Genomic DNA, 19,709 nt, shown 5'->3' with positions numbered 1-19,709 from the left:
CCAGAATCCATTGAGCCGGCGGCCAAACCTACCCACTTCCCAAACACCCCCCACACCACCCCTCCCTCCGCTTACGTCAAGATCACCAGCCAGGACCATGGCCACACCACCACCTTCACCACCGCCCCAAGCTTTCTCGAAGAACTGGACAGCTCTGTGGTGGAGGCACTGCCACCTCCGAGGGTGTCACAGGAAGAAAAGCCCTCCATATCTCCTTACACCCACGAGCCCTCCACACCATACAAACCCACCAACACCCCGTCTTCATCCCTGGGCTCAAGACGTTTTTCCTTTGAGGAATCGGGCAGTGGAGAGCCTAGTGGGGATGACGACATGGAGGGTAGCGGCGTGGAGGCGAGCGGAGATGAGCCACTTGGTAATGCAGACCATTCAATACATTCACCATATTCTATCAGTCATAAGGGGTTTCGGCATAATTGTGAGGAACTGATGACAAGAGAAGATGAAATTCTCCTTTATGTGGACTGACCTTGTATGTGAAATGACCTCAGCTTGAATTGTAATGACGTATCAATTTAACATTCCCCATTATCTCAGAGCCCATTATTATCTGAGGGGTTTTGACACCTGACATCAACCACTAAGGGAGCAATTTTCATTTGGAATCACTCAAATAATTCACCAAAATGACTACCTTCAGTTTTCAATGTGGCCTAACCTTATGAGTAAGACTCCTCTGGATGTCTTTTATCTTGGAGACAATACAAGAGCTCTTGCTTTTTCTCACTGGAGCTAATTTTGCACAGACTGAACTGAAATTAAGAACATAGAGTGAATATTCAAACATCCTGAGAAATGTTTTTAAGGACACAGCTTTCTTTCCTTTGTCGACCAATTTTCTATTAAAACAAAGTTGGGATGGGCTTTTTCTAGTTTTAACTTGATATATATTTTAGTTTTTACTTTGGATGAAAACATTTAAAATGCAGCTACTACTGTATTCTTAAATTAGAAGGAGGTGAGATTCTATTTCTAGATAATTTTATTGAACAAAAATATGAGTCGTCAATCATTTTGGTACCCATATATAAAACATATATCTGGTACATTGTTGCTGTTGGGTGGAGCCCGAATATGTCCATAGTTTGTGTTTTACATTTTTCCTAAACCATTACTAATGGTCACACATCTGTCTGTAGGTTTAAAAAACAATTTTTAACCAATGGAACGCATTAAAAACATTTTGTTAACTTTAATACTGTTTAATTATTAAACTTTATATAAAAAATGATTAAACATTTTTCCATTTCCTAAAAAATGGCGGCAATACGCCACCATACAGTTGGGCTTAAAGCTAACGCACATGAGCTAAAAGCCACACAACTTCAATTTTATTTAACGATTAATAAATATCGCCAATTTATGAAATTATAGTCTCATGGCAAAAGCATACATTTCCATGTCCTTGTTGTTTTTTGTGTCTTTCACCACAACGATACACTAAGCAGACAGACTCAGCTAATGCTAACTCTGCAAACACACAGTTTAACTCCCTGAGCAAATAAAATAAAATACAGCAGGTCTTGAATATGTTGTTTATGTTATTTATTCTCTTGTCACTGTTGGAACAAAACGCTCTTCGATGCAGGACACATGAAACTTGTCTGAAATCGCAATAGTAGGTGTCTCTTGGGACTTTTTGATGACTTTCTGCCTCCCAGTGAACCAGTAGCCTGCTATTCTGAAGAAGCGTGGCGGTCGACGTGCACATAAATTTGTACGGAGCTGCAGCAAAGCTACCCAGCGATGTTTTCCAGCTATCCTCCAAAAGTCATTTTCCACCGCTCACTATCTTGTTCACGCACTGCCTCTATCATACCCACAGTGCCCTTGAACATCTGACGGCTTTATGGCTTGTTTGGCAAGCGGGAGATAGTTGTAATCTTCAATATATACTTGCAGGTGTATGGCTGCATCCGTAGCCGAGAGATTTTTAACAAGCTATTGTTAGCGTCTGCGTAAACAAGTCTTAAAAAGTAGGGACGCATCAAGTAAGAGATAAAAGTAATTTCACAGCTACTCGTGGATTGTTTACTGCAAATCAAATAGGCAACCATACAGCCGTCTTCCTCTGTAATTATTTACACCATAATTTTCTTCCCGTATTCGACGCAACATGACATGTTAATTGTTTTTTTGCGGGTACAGAGATATCAATTCGAACTAGTTTTGACCTACAGGTGCCTTGAAAATCCTAGAAATATTTACAGACAGGTTGGCTGCTGTTAAACAGATTTTGGTGAAGCGGTGTGACATTTGAGACTATATAAAAATGATCTCCGTCTCTCTCTCCAGGTACAACAGTAGCAACAACTACTCTTCCCACAGCCGAGGAAAGGTCTTCCTGTGACAACACTGCTTTTGGCTGCTGTCCTGATGGGAAAACAGCCGCCATTAACTCAGAGGGCACTAACTGCCCATGTAAGTTACCTGCAAACATTATCATGTCTCTCTCGGGTTGTATTTTAGACAGTAAAGCACAGCATGAGTTTGTTTCTTCACCATACTGTAAGACCGGCTGTATGACTAAGCCGCCAGCAGCGGTATTCTCTTTATCCTGAAAGATTTAGAGGGTGGTGAGGAGGACAGAGACAGTAATGATTGGGGAAACTATAGTCTATAAGCTCTTATTATCTCAGAGCAGCCGTGTGGATGTTGATTTAGTGTGCCAGGTTCTTGTCTGTTCTGCCGAGGCAGGGGAGCAGGTTCTGTGTCGAATTGAATTGAATTCAGAATTAAAATGAAAACTTAGTTTCAGTTCAGTTTCTGGATTTCAGTCGAGGTGGCCAATGAAATTCATATTGATCCTTTTGCAAGAGGTAAACAACAGTGGTCCAAAAGCACTTCCAGTTTCATTTTTTTGTTTATTTCACATAGATATTTGAATCCTAAAGATAATTTGATTCAGTTCTAAATGTGCTGTTGTAACGTTTGTGTTAAACAAGTAAAACAGGAAGTGCTTCTGTACCAGTGTTGTTTAGGTCTTAATTTATAACTGTTGATAGCGTACTTTAAAGCTGAAATCTGTAACTTGGTTTGGTTAAAAATAAACATAAAGCTGTTATTTAGCAAGTAAAAGATCACTGATGAAAACTACTTACAGCTGTAAGCTTATTATAATGATTTATACGTTATGGTTTTAGTGCAATTTCACTGAAATTGTCACTTTGACTTCATTTGATTTTAACAAGAAAAACATAAAGTATCCTGCAATTTCATCTTTCAAACAGAGATGGCAATATTGAGGAGGTTTGCAGCTTTAATTTTACCTAAAGTAACTGAAAAAAGAATGTCGCTAAGTTGAATTGGTTTAAGTGCAGTTCAATACATTCTTGTGAGTTTTGGCCAATCACTTCAAATTCAACTCATGAATGAAAGGAAGATTTTGCTCTTAGCAGTTAAGATAAACCATTTCTAGCAAACGTGTTCTCACTGGCATAACACCAGATGTGTCCACACACATAAACTCTCTTTCCTCACATTGGCCCCATCTGTTTTATAAGAGCAGAAATGACACACAATGGAGACCAATCAATACACGACAAGCATTGAGGGGCAGGCAGATGTTTTGTGTAAGGGAACACTAGGTCAAGTGGTCGAGTCTCATATCCATCAGCCGGGTCTCGTAACTCCCTATCGTTTATTGGTGATGTGTCATGGCGGCCGGGGGCGAGGGCGCTTATGTCCAGTGCATTCAGTCTTCGCTGGCATCTTAAGCTCTCTCCACGCTAGTCATGCACTAACTGAAGGATAACTTACCTCATCCGTCTGAAAACAGCCAGAGGTGCAGTTTACCCCCTCCTGCCTGACTGCTGTGTTATAGAGGTTTGTTTCCTGATGTTATCAATCGAATGATGCTTTCCTAATGGAAACCTGTTTAAGTCGGTCGTAAAAACAGGTTGTCTTGAAGTGATTGAAGCTTCCGAAGAGGGGTAAGAGAGAGGGTTTAATGGATTTAAAAACATCTAGTCAGAGGGCATGCACAATTTTATAGTTGTAAGTTGAACTCTGCAGTTGTCTCGATGAAAAGTTGAAATGTTAGTTAAGTGTGAATTTACATAAACAGCATAAATTAAAACGAAAAGTAAAATGATGTACCTCATTGTACTGAAGGAAACCATCTGGACGCTTTGTAACCATAGATAAGGACGATTTGAATGAGTACATGCTAGAAATGATGGACCATGGCAGCATCGTGGCGAAGAATTTAGGACTTTAATTCGAAAATCACATCTAAAGCCTGATTTCCCCTCGTGTCTTTGCTCTCCGTGGGAAATTCCTGTCCTCAGATGTTTCTGATTTCCACCATCTCTCTTCGCATTCAAATCTCACCCATTTGCTCCTTTTTGAAAATCCCATCAGATAGGACGTGATGTGCGTCTGGGCGAAAAGACCCTTATCACACAGTTTTAACCAGCTTCTGTCACTCACCCGTTCTCGGGATTAGAAGACAATTACGGCTATCTTTCATGATAATCATACAAGTGCTTATCCCCGTCCCAGCCAAGCTGGAGCCCGGCCGGCATGATTGATTTGGGCAATTTGTTCGGTTGATTACACGGTGCACAGAACCCAGCATCACGCCCGCTCCCCGCCTTCCTACAGTTGCGTTTCTCTTTTGTTCATTATTTATTTCTCTCTGTCACGTTAAACCGGGCCTTTGATTCTCCCTCACTTTTCCCGCTTATTAAAGTCAATGAGAAAGGTCAGCGATAAAAGGGAATGTTCTAGGTTGGGTTCAGTACTAAGCTCAAGAGTTAAGATGGATTGACAGAATATGTTGCACAATGGTGTTAGCGCAAAAAAGTATTGGTTCCTATGGCTCAATTGACCTATCGGTAAGCCCCGCCCCCTTAGTTACTATTGCTAACTCGGGACAGGCGACCAGAGTTCCTAATGTCTTTCAGTGGCAGCTGTCAGTGTGAAAACCTTGTCCGAAGTTGTTTTTGGTACATTTTGGACACACTCTGTCATCGAGGAGAATTCAAGTTGGACTTAAATATGCCATGGAGGGATATATAAACGATTTAAAAATAAAAATGGTGGATAACAAATTTAGTTTGGAAGCGAAGGTTTACAGATCACAACGCAAGCGGGAGAAGCCTCATGTTACGGTCGTCACGATCGCAGATGACAACATCTAGGATCAACTGTTCTTGTACCGCAGGGTAAGGTTAAATGAATGTACATTTAACCAGTTTAATATGGAGAGACACTGAAATGTAAACATTCGTTTATGACCTACAATGTACATGCTGTGAGAACAGTTAGCTATTTAGGTTGGTAACTGTTACGTTAGCATGGATCACTTAACCAGTTTTAGCCAGAGATACGATACTGAAGCACAAGATGACTTTAAAGGGGACTGAAACGCCTCGTGTAACCACACCCCCACAAATCTACGTCAGTTCGTGGTATGATTTGACTAAGACCGCCCAAATGTATACGCAAGTAAGGTGGGCGTACCTGTCAGTACAATTGCTTTGGAACCTGATGTTCCAAATATGGTAAGAGGCGTTACATTTCCAGAGACGGGGCAAAGAGGAGATACAAACATGCACGGTATGTGAAAAATACAGCGTTTTTTAACCTTAAATCGTGTATACACGTTGCATTACATCTAAAACAAACAATAATATTTGTTTTAGCCATGTAATATGACCCCTTTAACGATCTGCTTGAGCAGAAGAAAACTATAACTTAGTGAAAGTATGAGAACCGCTGAGAGCTTCGGATCTTACAATGTTTCTCAATGGCGTTGAAACCTAAAGTTGTTCGAGTTCAGGTCCGCGTGCAACTAATATACAACTGCCATTGGCTAATCTGCGTTCGAGGGGAGGGGCTTAATGATAGGTCAATTGGCAGAGCTTTGAGTTTGCAACTGAAAGGTCATGTGTTTGACTCCCAGAAAACACACATACTGCTAAAATTGGCAGCTTGAATGTCACTTTGGATCTGCCAAATGTATAAATGTAAAATAGCTTCAGTTATATAAGTACACACTGTAATACATTATGCATGTTAGCATAAGAGTAATGTGAGGATTGCTAACTAGCCTTGTCTGTGTAAAGTTATATTCGATCTTTCAACTCTGTTGTCATGGTGATGAGCTGGTACACCCAGTAACCACAGCGATGTGATGTAACAATCTGTAACACGTATGATTACATGAAGCAAATTCATACCCAGAGGTTCATCCGTCAAGAAAAGTAGTCTTACTTCAAAAAGAATGGTTTAGAAAACTATACAGCTCACAGAACAAACAGATTTTACTGAATAATTTAGGCAAGTGCTTTTAAAAAAAACAAGCTTTAATTTTCTGGTTTTAAACCATCCTGGCTCGGTTTATTTCCCTCACAAGTGCATTACTGTGCATTACTGTAACTGATTTGTTTTAATGAACATGCCACAAATGCTCGCAATGGTCCTTAAATTCATTTAGAGTCCCTCCAACCAGATCAGATCAAAAAGTGTCTTGTAATACTGTATCTGTGATGTATGTGTTTGTCCTGTTAAGTGTATGTCTAACAGATCTTTCTTCACTTAGCCCTCCATGCCAACTTTTGGGAAGAGTCTCGGTCTGGTAAACTCCAGCCCATACCCCCCTTTTCACCTGTTTATCCATACTCTCACATACTTCCCTATACTTCCACCTCCACTGCAGCCAAATCCACACCTAACCTCTTTTACCCCACTTCTAACTTACAGACTGCACCAACCACAAGCGTGTGAATCTGAGAGTGTGTGAGACCCTGTGTGTGTTTGGTTCAAAGGTCTTTGATATAACCATGTTTGCTTCCCTGCCTTGCCCCCCCACAGCAACCATGCGTTTCAGTGGCTTCCTGCATCTGGACAAGGTAGAGGGTCAGGAGGTCTTCTACACACCCGAGATGGAGGACCCCAAGTCAGAGCTGTTTGGCGAGACGGCCAGGAGCATCGAGAGCGCTGTGAGTAATGTCGCAGTGGAATCGTGCAGTCATTGCATGGCCAATAGCAGTGAATTTGTATTCATCTCTGCAGGTCTCAGGTCTCTAGTTCTGTGCGCTTTTGGATTTTTAGAGAGGTTCAAATTGAGTTCATGTTTTTATTTTAAGTTTAGTTTTGAGTTTCAGTTTTAGTTATAAGGTAAAAAATATAAAAGAAAATAAATATGTGTGATTGCCGCACGCAGCTGTTCAAAGTCATGGAAAACTTTTGACATCCATGCTTGGAAAAGTCATGAATATAAATAAATTTATGAAGTCACGGAGAAGTCATGGAAATATCTGTAGTTCTTCTTGTTCTCTTAACTTGATTGTTTGTGAGTGCAATTTCCATAAAATGAGTGCTAAAAATAAAACACTGAAAATATCTGATGATCTGTCATTCTCTGGACAAGCACACCAGAAATGCAGACATCTCTTTGAGATTTGTGATCAACCGAAACCTGTTATCCAGCCCTCAGCTGTCCAAATACTAAAAATAGGTCCTTTACAGTTTTTTTTATTCTTCATCTTACACTACAAAGTACCTGCCGGCTCATAATGAAGGAGCTGACAATTTATTCCCGGCTTGTTAACCCATTTTGGGCATGTCTGAAATGAAGTGCAGCACGATAATGAGTTCTACTTATCACTCTAATGTTAGCCAGCGCTGTGACCGAGATTCCAGACGGGCACTAAGCGAGGATGTAATCGGCCTCTCTGTATGAGCGCTCCACCTGACACCAAAAGTTAATCCCCCATACCTCGCCGTCTCACAGTGAGGTCCAGATCTCAAACGAGGCCACGGGCAGCACAGAGCCAGCGGTTGAAATGGTTTCATTGGCCTTGAGCGCGTTCTAATCCCGATTCTCCTCCTCGCGCGATGCCCTCGGGCTCAACTGAGACGAGAGATAGCCGCGAACGTCCAATCCAGAATCTCCGCCCTGTCTGTTCCCTCACTTCATTTTAAATCCTGTCTGCTGGACTGTCTGTAAGCAGCATCTGACGATAGGGGGCCAGTTTTTGGGTCACTGTGTCTTTCCGGCTGCCGGCAGCCTGGTTTTCTTTTTGGCAGGGGGGCTCTCCGCTGAGGTTTATGGAGTATGCGACTCCTCTCTTTTTCTTCCCAGCATGGTCCAAATGTGAAATAAGCTCATGGGGGTGTCAGCCCAGAGGTTAAAGCCATAATGTATGCATTATTTTTTCTCTTGAGTGGAGAAGGGAGCCACAGGATGATGTAAATGGGGTCCTTGAAAGGCTCCACACTGAGATGTTCTAACTGATGGTAGTGCAGGCTAGTTTTAGTAATATTTAGTTTTAGTATAGTTTATTAAATTCAGACACTATGCTTTATCAGAAACTGCAAAATACTCAAAAGAAAAGCACTAAAGTTAAAAACGTTTTTGACAATTTATAGCAACACAGCTGTTTAGTTGCTGATAATGAAATTTGCTGTAAATGTAGAATTACTACAGTATCAGTAAATTGTGGATCAACTAAATCTCATTTCATTTTAATTGTCTTTTTGATGTTTCACAGAGACGGATGTGGCACTATTTGCACTAACCGTTTTACTGCACGCTGGTTTAATATTGTGTTGTCGTCAATTTCAGATTATTCTGCCCTTGAATGTCACATATATAAAGTCAACTGAATTCTGGCACCACTTTAGGTTGCATTTTATTGCAAACCACCATATTTATTTTGACTTAAGTGTTCTTGATACCGAAAGATTTTTATTGCTAGTGGCAATTGGAAGGCACTTGAACTATGGAGTTGTTTGTATTTTGTTTGTTATCTAATGAGAAACTATTTGGTTTGGTCTAGTCCTGACCAATGTGGTGCATTGATGAATGAATAGTACATTTGTAAGCCTTGGAGCTCTGTAAAACAATCTATAAATATTCACTTTTTGGTGGCTTTAGCCTCTCACGTTGCACCAAATTGGCAACAGAAGGCTCCTCCAAATACTGTATGGAAGCTGAACGGATTCTAAACAGGCTTCGCGGTAAGCTGACATTTATGCTGCCTTCCAAACGTGTACGTGTAATTACTTCTGCGCTGTAGTTAAATGTCAATTTGTGCACAGGGACCCAATGCGGTTCAGCTGTGGTTTTTTTCCCAGTGACACAGTTTCTCATCCTGTGGAGGAATTTGGTGTTAACAAGAACTAGATCACCATATCGAGCTTATTACCAGTTTCATGCGCTGCATTGTGGGACTTTGGGGCTCTTTTTTCTACTATTGTTGCTCTTACATTCGCGTTCTCTCCCCAGCTGAACGAGCTGTTCCGTAAGTCTGACGTGCAGAAAGATTTCCAGAGTGTCCGGGTGAAGAATCTGGCCCCCAGCAACTCCATAATAGCCTTCGTAGAGGCCTACTTTGGTCCAGGTAAAGTAACTCCTCAAAAAAGTTTTCAAAAGACTTAAAAAGTTCTTAATTATCCTTCCTCCTTAGTCACGCATGCTGCCTTTCTTTGCAATGTACTCTTATTACTTATTTATTTCTTACTTCAAACTGCCTCTAATTTATTTCCAAAGCTCTCGCACACAAAGTCCGACTCGCATCAAAATTCCCTCAGTCTTCGCTCCGTTAGAAACACGCCCGTGGCAGGAAACATAAAGCGTGTAAAACTTCCTTGTAGTACGTTTGAAAATTCGACAGAATGAGGCGGTTTAGTTGTGTAAAAGAAACCCTCAAGATACAGCTGTGGTGTTTTGTGTAGGCTGCAGGAGCGGTCAGAGTGCACGGCCTCTTTAGTGAGGTAATTTATCGGCCAGGGTTTTTGAGAAAGCTGCTTTATTTCAGCCTCCATCTCTCCTTGTGCTTTTAAGACCCTCCAGGCATCTCAGCAGCTGATAAAAATCTCCTTTGCTGTTCTCTTTTTATTGGTCCTCTTCAGTAACACAAGAGCACAATTCTAGCACAAGCGGCTGTCATAAACGCAGTCTGCGGTGGCCAGTAACAGGGCCATCTGTGGATGTGTTATTAGAGTGTTTCATCCCAGCGTCCCTGAAATGCACGGCGGTTCAAGAACAGCTTCTCCCAGGGGCCTATTAAAAACTGGCTTTTCTGTATATATTTGCAATATGTTATGTCAAGCGGGAGGAGGCTGGGGGGTGGTTAGGGCTTGCTTCATGAGCTGGTATGTTGTGTTTTCACTTGTCTCGCCTCTTTTTAATATTGTGTTTTCTTGTTTCAGACACAAGATTCAGTGTGGAAGATATTGAGGGCGCTCTTCTAAAACAGCTCAAGGTGTCTAAAGACACTGGGATCGTCGTGAAGAAACCAGAGGAAGAGAACATTCGCATCACCAACTATGGTATGCAACTCTGAATAGCTTTTTTTGTCTGTTTTCTTGCTTTTGTTTGTTGAGTTTGCTTTTGATGATGTCATTTTAATGATGTCATTTCACTCAAAAATGATTTATTTACATACAATGAAAGTGGATGGAGACCAATGACAGCCATGGTCTTATATATTTCTGCTTAATATATAAAAGTCAGCCATGCGCATTCGGAATGAACTATTACAGAAGTAGAGAGTGATTACAAAAATGTCTTTTAAAGACGTTGTTCACTTCAAAATAAGCCCCCATTGACTCTCCATAGTCATTTTTATTTCCTACTATGGAAAGTCAATGGGGGTTTATTTTAAAGTGAACAACTCCTTTAACTACCATTTTTTGCAAATGAAAATGAGTCTGTGAAAAAAATATTTCTAATCGGTTTACATTTCGGTCCCATTTAATCCCTACAACCTATGTTTTCCAGGGTAATTTGGATTTTTTTTAAAGGGATGCGTTTTCAAAGATGACTGGTCCAACCCATTGAACAATCTGTGTCCCTTTCTCTACACTAGGTCTTTCAGTCGTTCCATTCTTCACCACCACAACAACCACTGTTGCATCTGTCACAACTCCAGCCGCCACCACGCTGCCCCCCACTTCTGCCTTCATCACGCTCCGGCCCACCACCAGACGACACTTCTTCACCCGCAGGACCACCACAGCTGCACCGGCCACCATTACTCCTTCTCATGCCCCCACCTCAACATTCTCTATGAGGACCAGGCCAGTGGTACACGCCACCAGACCCTGTGACTCTCAGCCCTGCCGTCACGGTGGAACCTGCCAGGAGGAGGGCAATGACTTCACCTGCATCTGTCCTGCTGGCAGAGGAGGAACTGTTTGTGAGAACGGTGAGGAGAACTACACAAACATAAATATGTCTGTAGATTAAAGAGACAGCTGACTGAATGAGGTTTTTATTCATATTTTTAAGAAAGAAAAAAAGTGAATAAGACAATAAAGCCTTTGAAGACCAACACATTTTTTGTTAACACTATTTTTTGTGACAAGTAGTTCTGTTTACTTTGGAGTCTTTCGTGTCATTTTTAGGGTATAATTGCTGTGAAAACATTCCCATAATGCAAAGTTTTAACACTTTGCAAGTAATATTATAGCCTTTTTATGCATTGCAGCAACAAGAATGAGCATTACTATAATGACAATTTAAGGGAATTGATTTATTTATTATGAAAAATATAATGGCACAAAATACTATGCTATGTTACTATAGCACAGTAAATATATGGTAAATTATAAAGTATTTTCCATCCATTCTATATTTTTTACAATCTTTTTCTTTATGCAAAATATTGTTTTTCTTTTGATTTTGTTGTGAAGCATGACCTGGACATTCTTTATTTAAGCTCACCCCCAAATCTTGCCGTCACAACAGAAGCATACTTCAAATATTCAATTATGTTATAACATGTATTACACTTTCTTAACGAGAATCATTGAATTTTCATTATTTGGGAGTTTATCCGAATTCGAAATTCAAAAAATGATTCAAATTAGACTTGACAGACTTTCCATACCAAATTGCAGTCCTGCTGTGGCACTGAGGAAATTTGAGCTCACTTCATTCTCTCTGCCGGTGGTATTGGGATATGAAACCACCTTTTGCAGCTGTGTCAGGTTATAATTGACACTAATTACATCCATGAACTTTAGCTGGTATCAAACCACTGTGAGGTGAAAGAAGCCACTAATTAAAGGCTTGTAAGCGTCCCCCAACACTTCCTCTGATCAATCGGCCCATTAAAGAGTGATGAAGAGAGAAGGCTTCATCAGACTGCCATTCTCCAGAGGAAAGGGTGAGAGACAGCCAAGAAGAGAGAAAGAGAGAGATGACTGAGCGTACGGATTCTCTGTCTGGAATGGAAATGTCAGCCAGGAAGAGCCCTGGGAGAATATACAATTTCTTAAAGAAGTGTTCGTTGTTTTAACACTCTATATTTTTTAACCCTGGGGCTTTTAACAAGCACTGCATGAACAGAAAAGTGTGATACTAGCAATCTCATCAGTGACACGCTTGAGTCGAATTTAGTTTTCTATTGGTAGAGAGCAGACTCTCCGATAATCTGTTTTTGTTTTCTATCTCTCTGTCATACTCAGTTATAAAGTATTTCACACCATCCTTTGGTGGCAAGTCTTACCTGGCGTTCCAAACCATGAAGGCATACCATACTGTCCGTATTGCCATGGAGTTCAGGGCATCAGAGATGACAGGAATTTTGCTCTACAATGGGCAGAATGGCAAAAAGGACTTCCTGTCTCTGGCACTGGTTGACGGAAAGGTGGAGCTGAGGTACGTATGCGTTTTTTAAAAGAAAACATAATTTCTTGATAAAAACGTTGATAACTCTTGTCACCTTTTTCTCTTTCATGCATACAGGTTTAACACAGGTTCTGGGACAGCTTCAGTTGTCAGCAAAGTCCTTGTAAAACCTGGTCGCTGGCATCAACTAGTGGTGGTCCGCAACAGACGAAATGCCATGCTCAGTGTGGATAATGAGCCGAGTGTCGAAGGACAGAGTCCCCCGGGGACAGACGGACTCAACCTGGACACGGACCTTTTCATTGGAGGAGTGCCTGAAGATATGATATCAGAGTAAGACTCTTCACACATCAACAACACTCAAGCCAATATCAACAATATGGAGAGTAGTAACTTGACCCCTTCGCTGCTGGAGATCTTCTGTGCATGGAGGCAGAAAGCTGCCAGAGAAACTAATGTGACTTAATATGATTGAGCTAAAATAGCCAAATCAAATTAGCGTCAATCAGAGATGTTGTGAAACACCTCTCGAGCTCTCGTGGATTCAATTTAATGTTTGTCTAACTGTGCTCAGTCAAGAAAACGGTTTATTATCTCAATCAAGAAGAAGGGCTTTGTGTTTTTAGAATGCCACTGAAAAAGGCATCTTACTGTAAAGCACTCAAAGCTGGTTTGCTGGTCTGGTCTGGTCTAGCTGGTCTCCCTATAACCAGGAAACGGGCTAACGAAGATACTTTGTGTTCATGGCATTGTAAGTTTAGTAAAAAGTACTGACAAACAGATTTGTGTGTTCTTGCAGTGTAAAGGAAAGGACGTCAGTCACCGCAGGCCTAGTGGGATGCGTGCGCATGCTGGACGTCAACAACGATCCCTATAACCTTCAGGAGAACAAAGACTACGTTCTGTATGGCTCAGGGGTGGGCGAGTGTGGCAACAATCCATGTTTGCCGAACCTCTGCAAGAACGGAGGCTTATGTCAGGTCAAAGAAGCTGAGATGTTCCACTGCAAATGTGTCAGTGGATTCTCCGGTAGGTGCATCCTTTATAGTTTTGATTTTATGACTTTATTGTTCAACATTAAAGTTGAACTTTGTCATTTTTGCACCACTAGTAGCACCTGAAAGAACTGCAAAAATAATGATGGTTATGCCAGTGTTTTTATGGCCATGCAACTCCCTCCTTTAAATGTTAAATGTTATAGAAGTGACTGGCTTTTCTAGTTCTGTTTATCTGGACGTGACTATACTGATGAGAGATCATGCAGGGCAGATTGGTAGGACCGATGAATGTTTACCCGGCTACATGAGGGCAGCAAGAACAAACACAGGGAAAATATTACAATAAAGCTATACCTGGCCTGAATGTGCCAAGCAGGAAGTCTCAGTTTTCAATCCAAAAATTGCAATCTAATAAATATTTATTATCAGTAGGGCTTTGCTTATGCAGTCATATATTGATATATTGCATCTCCTCTTCCCACAATATTTCAAATAAAATATTGCAATGACATGTTTTAAATCTTTTTTATTTATTTATTTACGTGCAAATCTAAGTCATATCCCACAGCAGGACAGGAATAAAACAAGAAATATCTGAACTAATCGTGCAGATCCAGTCCCTTGTGTTTGGCAAACTGATCTTATTTTGATATTGGGGTATCACAATATATAGAATTTTGATGTGTATTTTGATATACTGTATATTGAATCGCATACCTCTCCTGTAGACTTTTTTGGTAGGTGTTTCTTTCAGCATAGCAGATACTTGCGGTTTCATATGACCCGTTTCTGACAGGTTCTTTTACCAGCATCTTTGCTCTCTAATAGAAATAACGGCAGAAACCAGCCACAGAGTAAAAGTAGCAATATTCTCTTTGTTCACTTCCAAGTGGATTTTTTTCCCATTTTGCAGTGTTGCTCCAGACACTTGAAATATTGCCCGCAGTAAATTGCACTGTTGTTCTGCTCGCAAGCCTTTATTGAACAACCTTTATAATAATACAGTTCAATATCTTCCACTTTATTACAGCGTCGCAGTACGATTGGTATTAGGTGTGTAGGAAAATGAAGACCCTTTGAAGTGTACATAAAGAAATTGGCTAGAGGGATAAATATGTGGGATAACCTTTAATGTTTAAAGTGCAGGATTGTAAGTTTGAGGGTTGCCGCGCTGTCTCAGTGATAAAACAGCCTTATAGTTTGAAAGCAAGAGCGAGACACCTAGAAGATCTCAGAACACAGCGGGTGCTTTCATTAAGGCATGCAGTGGATGCCGCCCGTGGCGTGATCTCCTACTATGCTCAATGTGAAGATGCGAGTGCTATGATGAAGCCAAAAGCACTTTTAGTCTGAAGTGACTTGTGTTTCTTGGGGTCTTTCACAAGGGGGGTCCTTGACACATTGGCGTCTGTGCCGTTAATATGGGGGTCCGTCATTTTTTGATGTCACGTTTTGTGAAAAGGGAAAAAATATGATAATAAGTATTATTTAAACTAAAGCAACTTCAGCTAAATATTTAATATTTGATTTGTAAGTAAAAATGTGACTGTACATCTTATATTTATTTTAATGGCTTTGCAATGTGATCGTCATTATAAGTAGCCTATAGAAATGCATTCAATATGGTACTTTCTGTATGGCTTTAAATACCAACTCTAACTTCAATACATTACGTAACATCATGTCAGTGCTCATTTTTCTAGAGGTCCCCGGCCTGTAAAAGACCAGTTTAACTCGCAAGAATGTCAATTTCTTTTAACAGGTCCAACCTGTGCTGATGCCCACTACCCCTGCGACCCAAATAAATGTCACCCATCGTCGCGGTGCCAGGTCCTTCCTGAAGGAGGCTACAAATGTGAATGTCCAATGGGCCGTGAAGGAAAGCATTGTGAAAAAGGTACAGCACCACAGCGCATCACAGTAAAACTATAGTAAATCAGCTTGTCGACTCTCCTAAGGACCAAAAGAACTGTTGCTGCTCAGAAGCAATTTTATCATTGATTTTTATCGAAATCGAGCCGGGCTTGGATATTTGCTGTGGAATTATTATTGAGGGGAGAAAAAAAGGAGAAGGTTACGGTCGATTGGAAAAGCGAGATTCTGGTTAGCTCATGTGGTGTCTCTTGTGGGTACCATACTGTAAAATAAGCTTAAGCAGATAATATAATGACTGTTGGCTTACAGTAAGGGATATGAAGTTATTTTCCTGTTTACACTATTGCTCCTGTTTTAAAATTTAGTGAGCCGCCCAGGCCCGGATTAAGAATTCAGGGGCCCCTGGGCACAAGTGTCTTGTAGACCCCCCCCACATACATAAACATATTCATTTTTCTAAGAATAAAAGGGCAGACTTTGTCAATGATTATACTATAAGAGTAATTTGTCCATTTGTTCAACTTTATTTGTGTAACAAGCACTTCGCGACTCACGTTCTTATGTAAGCGTGTAATGGTAAACGGCATTAACGAATATTAGTTATACTGTTACGAGTCTGTGTAAGTAAACATTTTGCAATGTATGTAAAAGCACTCTGGATTTTCTAATAACTTAGGCTAAAAATCGGTAAATTAAGGCAGATAGACCTGATCAACATCAATATAAAATTAATTATTGGCGAAGACACACCAGATACATGTAAAAAAACTCTTACCTTTTTAAGATTTTAAAGACAACCGTGAGGGTATTCTAACTTAACCTATATCTTATATTCACAACAAAGCCGTTCTCATTTACATCTTTTCAGTTTCTATAAAAAGTGGCGATTTTGGCTATATTCTTTCACACAGCCTCTGTCATGGTAACCATGTGCATATTTACAGACGAAATGGGTTCATGTTTACACATTCAAACAGTCGATAACAGTGACAGGTTGTTGGAAATGCTGTTTTGTACTCATTTTATTCAGGAGTCACCTGTGGAATGTGCTGCTTCTTCCTGCCGCTCAATGAGACGATCCCTGCGCGGGGAAAGAGAGACCTTGCGCTCGCGGGGGACATTTTCCCACTGAAAGCTAAAGTTTATCGGAAAGTCGCTTGATTTATCGCATTGTGCTTCTGAACAAAAGCTGCTAAAGGGCTTGTAAAAGTTACTAAATCAAGAGACAGACTTGCGTACGTTAGAAACACGGTTTTGTGTGCGCACTTGCGTGTGTGCGGCCAGAGAGGCACACGGCAGAATGAATATAGCGAAAACATTTTCTCCCCCTTTCTTGGGCCCCAAGCACGTATGGGCCCCTGGGCCTGTGCCCATAATGCCCATTGGATAACCCGGCCCTGGAGCCGCCTATGGAGGGAGCAATTTACAGCATCATAGATCTCAAGACGCATGAATTTTTATAATTCTGCCTTCTTTATCTAAAATATAAGGCGGTATCGATTGTATTCATTTTGAATGAGCAAATTTTCCCGTTTTTCACATAAAAGCGACTCAAGCGATACATTTTTTGTCGGTATGTGTTACTCTGGAAAACAAGCCCACCACCTTTGTGCTTAATCAACTTGTGTAGCTCCACAACTGCAGCGAAGGCAATCCCAGAATGCATTGCAGCATGTTTAATATAAATTCAAAGATGGTGGACGAGGCGAGACGAATTACCAGTATTTCCACAATTTGACAGTTTCACAGCCGTCTAAAGAAAATAAGGCAGATGTATATGTAGGCAGCAGGGAGCTGACTAGCGTTTGAGCTTCTGTCTGGGTTTCCACCCTGAATTAAAAGATCAAACGTATGGTAGGTTGAGGTTGGGATTCTTTATGCATATTTCAGAAGTGCAGCATCCTTGGGGAGCTGGACCCTAACCAGACAAGAGATACTCCGTTCTGCTGCCATTTGGAAGCATTCATTAGCACATTCGCTCTGTAGCATTTCCCTCCCTCGCCTCATTAAAATTCCTACAGATGTTTCAGCCTACCAGCATTAGAAAAGAGGAGACCAAATTAAAGGTTCTGGAAGACACACTCTCTCTTACACACACACACACATGCACATGTTCAACCCAGAACTGTCAAACCCGAGCGGCTACAGAGTCACCTTTTCGACTAAGAATGTCTCCATAAGAAAGTGATTAAAATAAATTGAGGTGAACCAGAATCAATGAGTTGAGAGCATCCATCAGACGGCGTGTTTTTTCTTATCGCTTAAATCAATGAGATGAGTAATTCTATCAGTCAGCTGCACATCATGATTAATGGCGAGTCATTCAGGGAAAGTGTCCAGGGAGAGTGGCTCTCTCCCAGATAAGAGACTGTCCAGCACTGTTTCGCTAATCTGAAATGACACAATCAGTCGTGGTAACAGGTAAGCGGTCCCTGCTGGAGTAGGGCAGGAGATAAAACACAGAACATGTGGTGGACAGAAGGAAATTCATACAATGCTATCTGTTCACAACTGTGATGTCAAGGCTTAATACAACTGACTTTAAGGTGTATTTTAATACATTTTTTTCCAGTCCTTGATTCTGATTGGTCAGTAGCTGTGCTTTATTGGTAAATAAATCACAGCTGAAGGGGTTGCAGTCACTCTGTGTGATTTATTCAGCTTCTCATACCTTATTTGCGTACATATGCCCTATTTTGTTGGAACCACAGCAGAAAAGTTTTTTTTTAGAAATTGGAAAATTATTATTATTAATAAAATGTATTATTAATAATAATAATAATAATAAAATTAAAAACAAATAGCACAACTAAATTTGTAAAAGTGGATATTATGTAATATTATGTACAGTAATTGTCATATTTTGATTTATTGGTTTAATGTGTCTGATTAAAAGCTGCAATCTATAACTTTTTCTTCTATCGCTATTTCGGTTTGAAATGTAAAATTGCAGGTTACTTTACATTTATTAAAAAATAACTCACATTTCCTGGGATATTGTACCTGACAGCTATAAATTATTAATATTTATTACGTTGTGAATTGGTGTTAAGGAGATAGTTTGGAACCCTGATTGTTGATGTGCTTGCTCATTAACGGATTCGTTTTCTTTTTACAAAAAAGTTACAGATTGTAGCTAGCTTTAAAAGTTCCATTGTGTAATTTCTGTACCAGTAGCAATACCAAAATAATTTGCGAAATCTTTTCATCAGTTTGTTTACACTCTTTATGGGGAGGTCAACCATCAGATGGTTTACAGTATACCATCCCTGCAGTATTCAACTGTGATAGGAGAAAATATTTGAACAAGAAAAAATAGCCACATCACCTAATTTATTCATTTGGAGTACTACAACACATTGTGAGCTCTTCAGTGGTGGTAATAGAATGAAGTTGTGTTCAGTCATCTGTTATTTTAATAGGCCTGTCTTGTAATATTGTATGGTGCCAAGTCCAAACGACTTGACAGCAAAAGAGGCTTCTCCTCTGTCACACTCCACGCTGACTGCTTCCTTCCATGTTGTGTCTGCAAGTGTTGTTGCCCTGCACAATAGTGAAGATGCCACTGAGTTAAACAATATAGCTAATGAGCTTTTTGTGTGTTTATGGCTTTGTTTATACACTATGTATGGTTGTGTAGACTACAGTACAGTATACAGTATATATTAATAGCAGGAAATTTGTTTTTCAGTATCAGACAAAGTTGGAGCTTTCATTCCTTACTTTACCGGTGAGTCGTTCTTGGAGCTCAAGGGTCTTCATCTTTATGGCCAGGATCTGAGGTATGACTACATTTCTGTGTTTGGAATTACACATTTTATCAGTACATGCATGTTTCCAATTAGAATAAAATCCAAGATCATTGCCAGATCAACGCTCTAACAATTGAGCTACAGGAACATAACATAACCTGTTGTTATTATGCACATATATGTTATTATGTATTTTTATTATTTGTCCGCAGACAAAAATTCAGCATGACTGTTGTCCTGCTGGCCAATGACTCCAAAGGCATGATCTTCTACAACGGTCAGAAGACGGATGGTAAAGGAGATTTCATCTCTCTATCTCTGAATGACGGTATCCTAGAGTTCAGATACGACCTGGGCAAAGGGCCAGCTGTCATCAGGTAAACGCAGCTCTCTGTCTCTTTTGTGCAAGTATGATTCAGAAACTATAATTTGAGTGTCTACAGTGAGTGGCTTAATAGGTGTATATCAGCACAT

At 40.4% G+C, this 19,709-nt stretch overlaps 1 protein-coding gene across 11 annotated transcripts in view; it reads left to right on the top strand.

The window, feature by feature from the left end:
* The window catches only part of agrn (agrin), a 212,269-nt gene that overhangs the window by 174,223 nt on the left and 18,337 nt on the right, over window positions 1-19,709 (top strand). For 10 of the 11 annotated variants that reach the window (XM_057319904.1, XM_057319903.1, XM_057319905.1 and 7 more), the window contains 12 exons: window positions 5-376; window positions 2,317-2,442; window positions 6,841-6,968; window positions 9,260-9,374; window positions 10,186-10,305; window positions 10,845-11,183; window positions 12,448-12,640; window positions 12,728-12,943; window positions 13,410-13,639; window positions 15,371-15,505; window positions 19,175-19,265; window positions 19,448-19,612. In XM_057319904.1, the coding sequence (XP_057175887.1) occupies window positions 5-376; window positions 2,317-2,442; window positions 6,841-6,968; window positions 9,260-9,374; window positions 10,186-10,305; window positions 10,845-11,183; window positions 12,448-12,640; window positions 12,728-12,943; window positions 13,410-13,639; window positions 15,371-15,505; window positions 19,175-19,265; window positions 19,448-19,612 (2,230 nt within the window). The remainder of the gene's footprint in view (window positions 1-4; window positions 377-2,316; window positions 2,443-6,840; window positions 6,969-9,259; window positions 9,375-10,185; window positions 10,306-10,844; window positions 11,184-12,447; window positions 12,641-12,727; window positions 12,944-13,409; window positions 13,640-15,370; window positions 15,506-19,174; window positions 19,266-19,447; window positions 19,613-19,709) is intronic. The other variant, XM_057319910.1, reaches the window with a different exon arrangement.

This window comes from Triplophysa rosa, linkage group LG21, assembly GCF_024868665.1.
Source record: "Triplophysa rosa linkage group LG21, Trosa_1v2, whole genome shotgun sequence".
NCBI classification, from domain to species: Eukaryota; Metazoa; Chordata; class Actinopteri; order Cypriniformes; family Nemacheilidae; genus Triplophysa; species Triplophysa rosa.
Note: the sequence above shows the minus strand (reverse complement) of the source record. Positions and strands in the feature narration are given on the sequence as shown.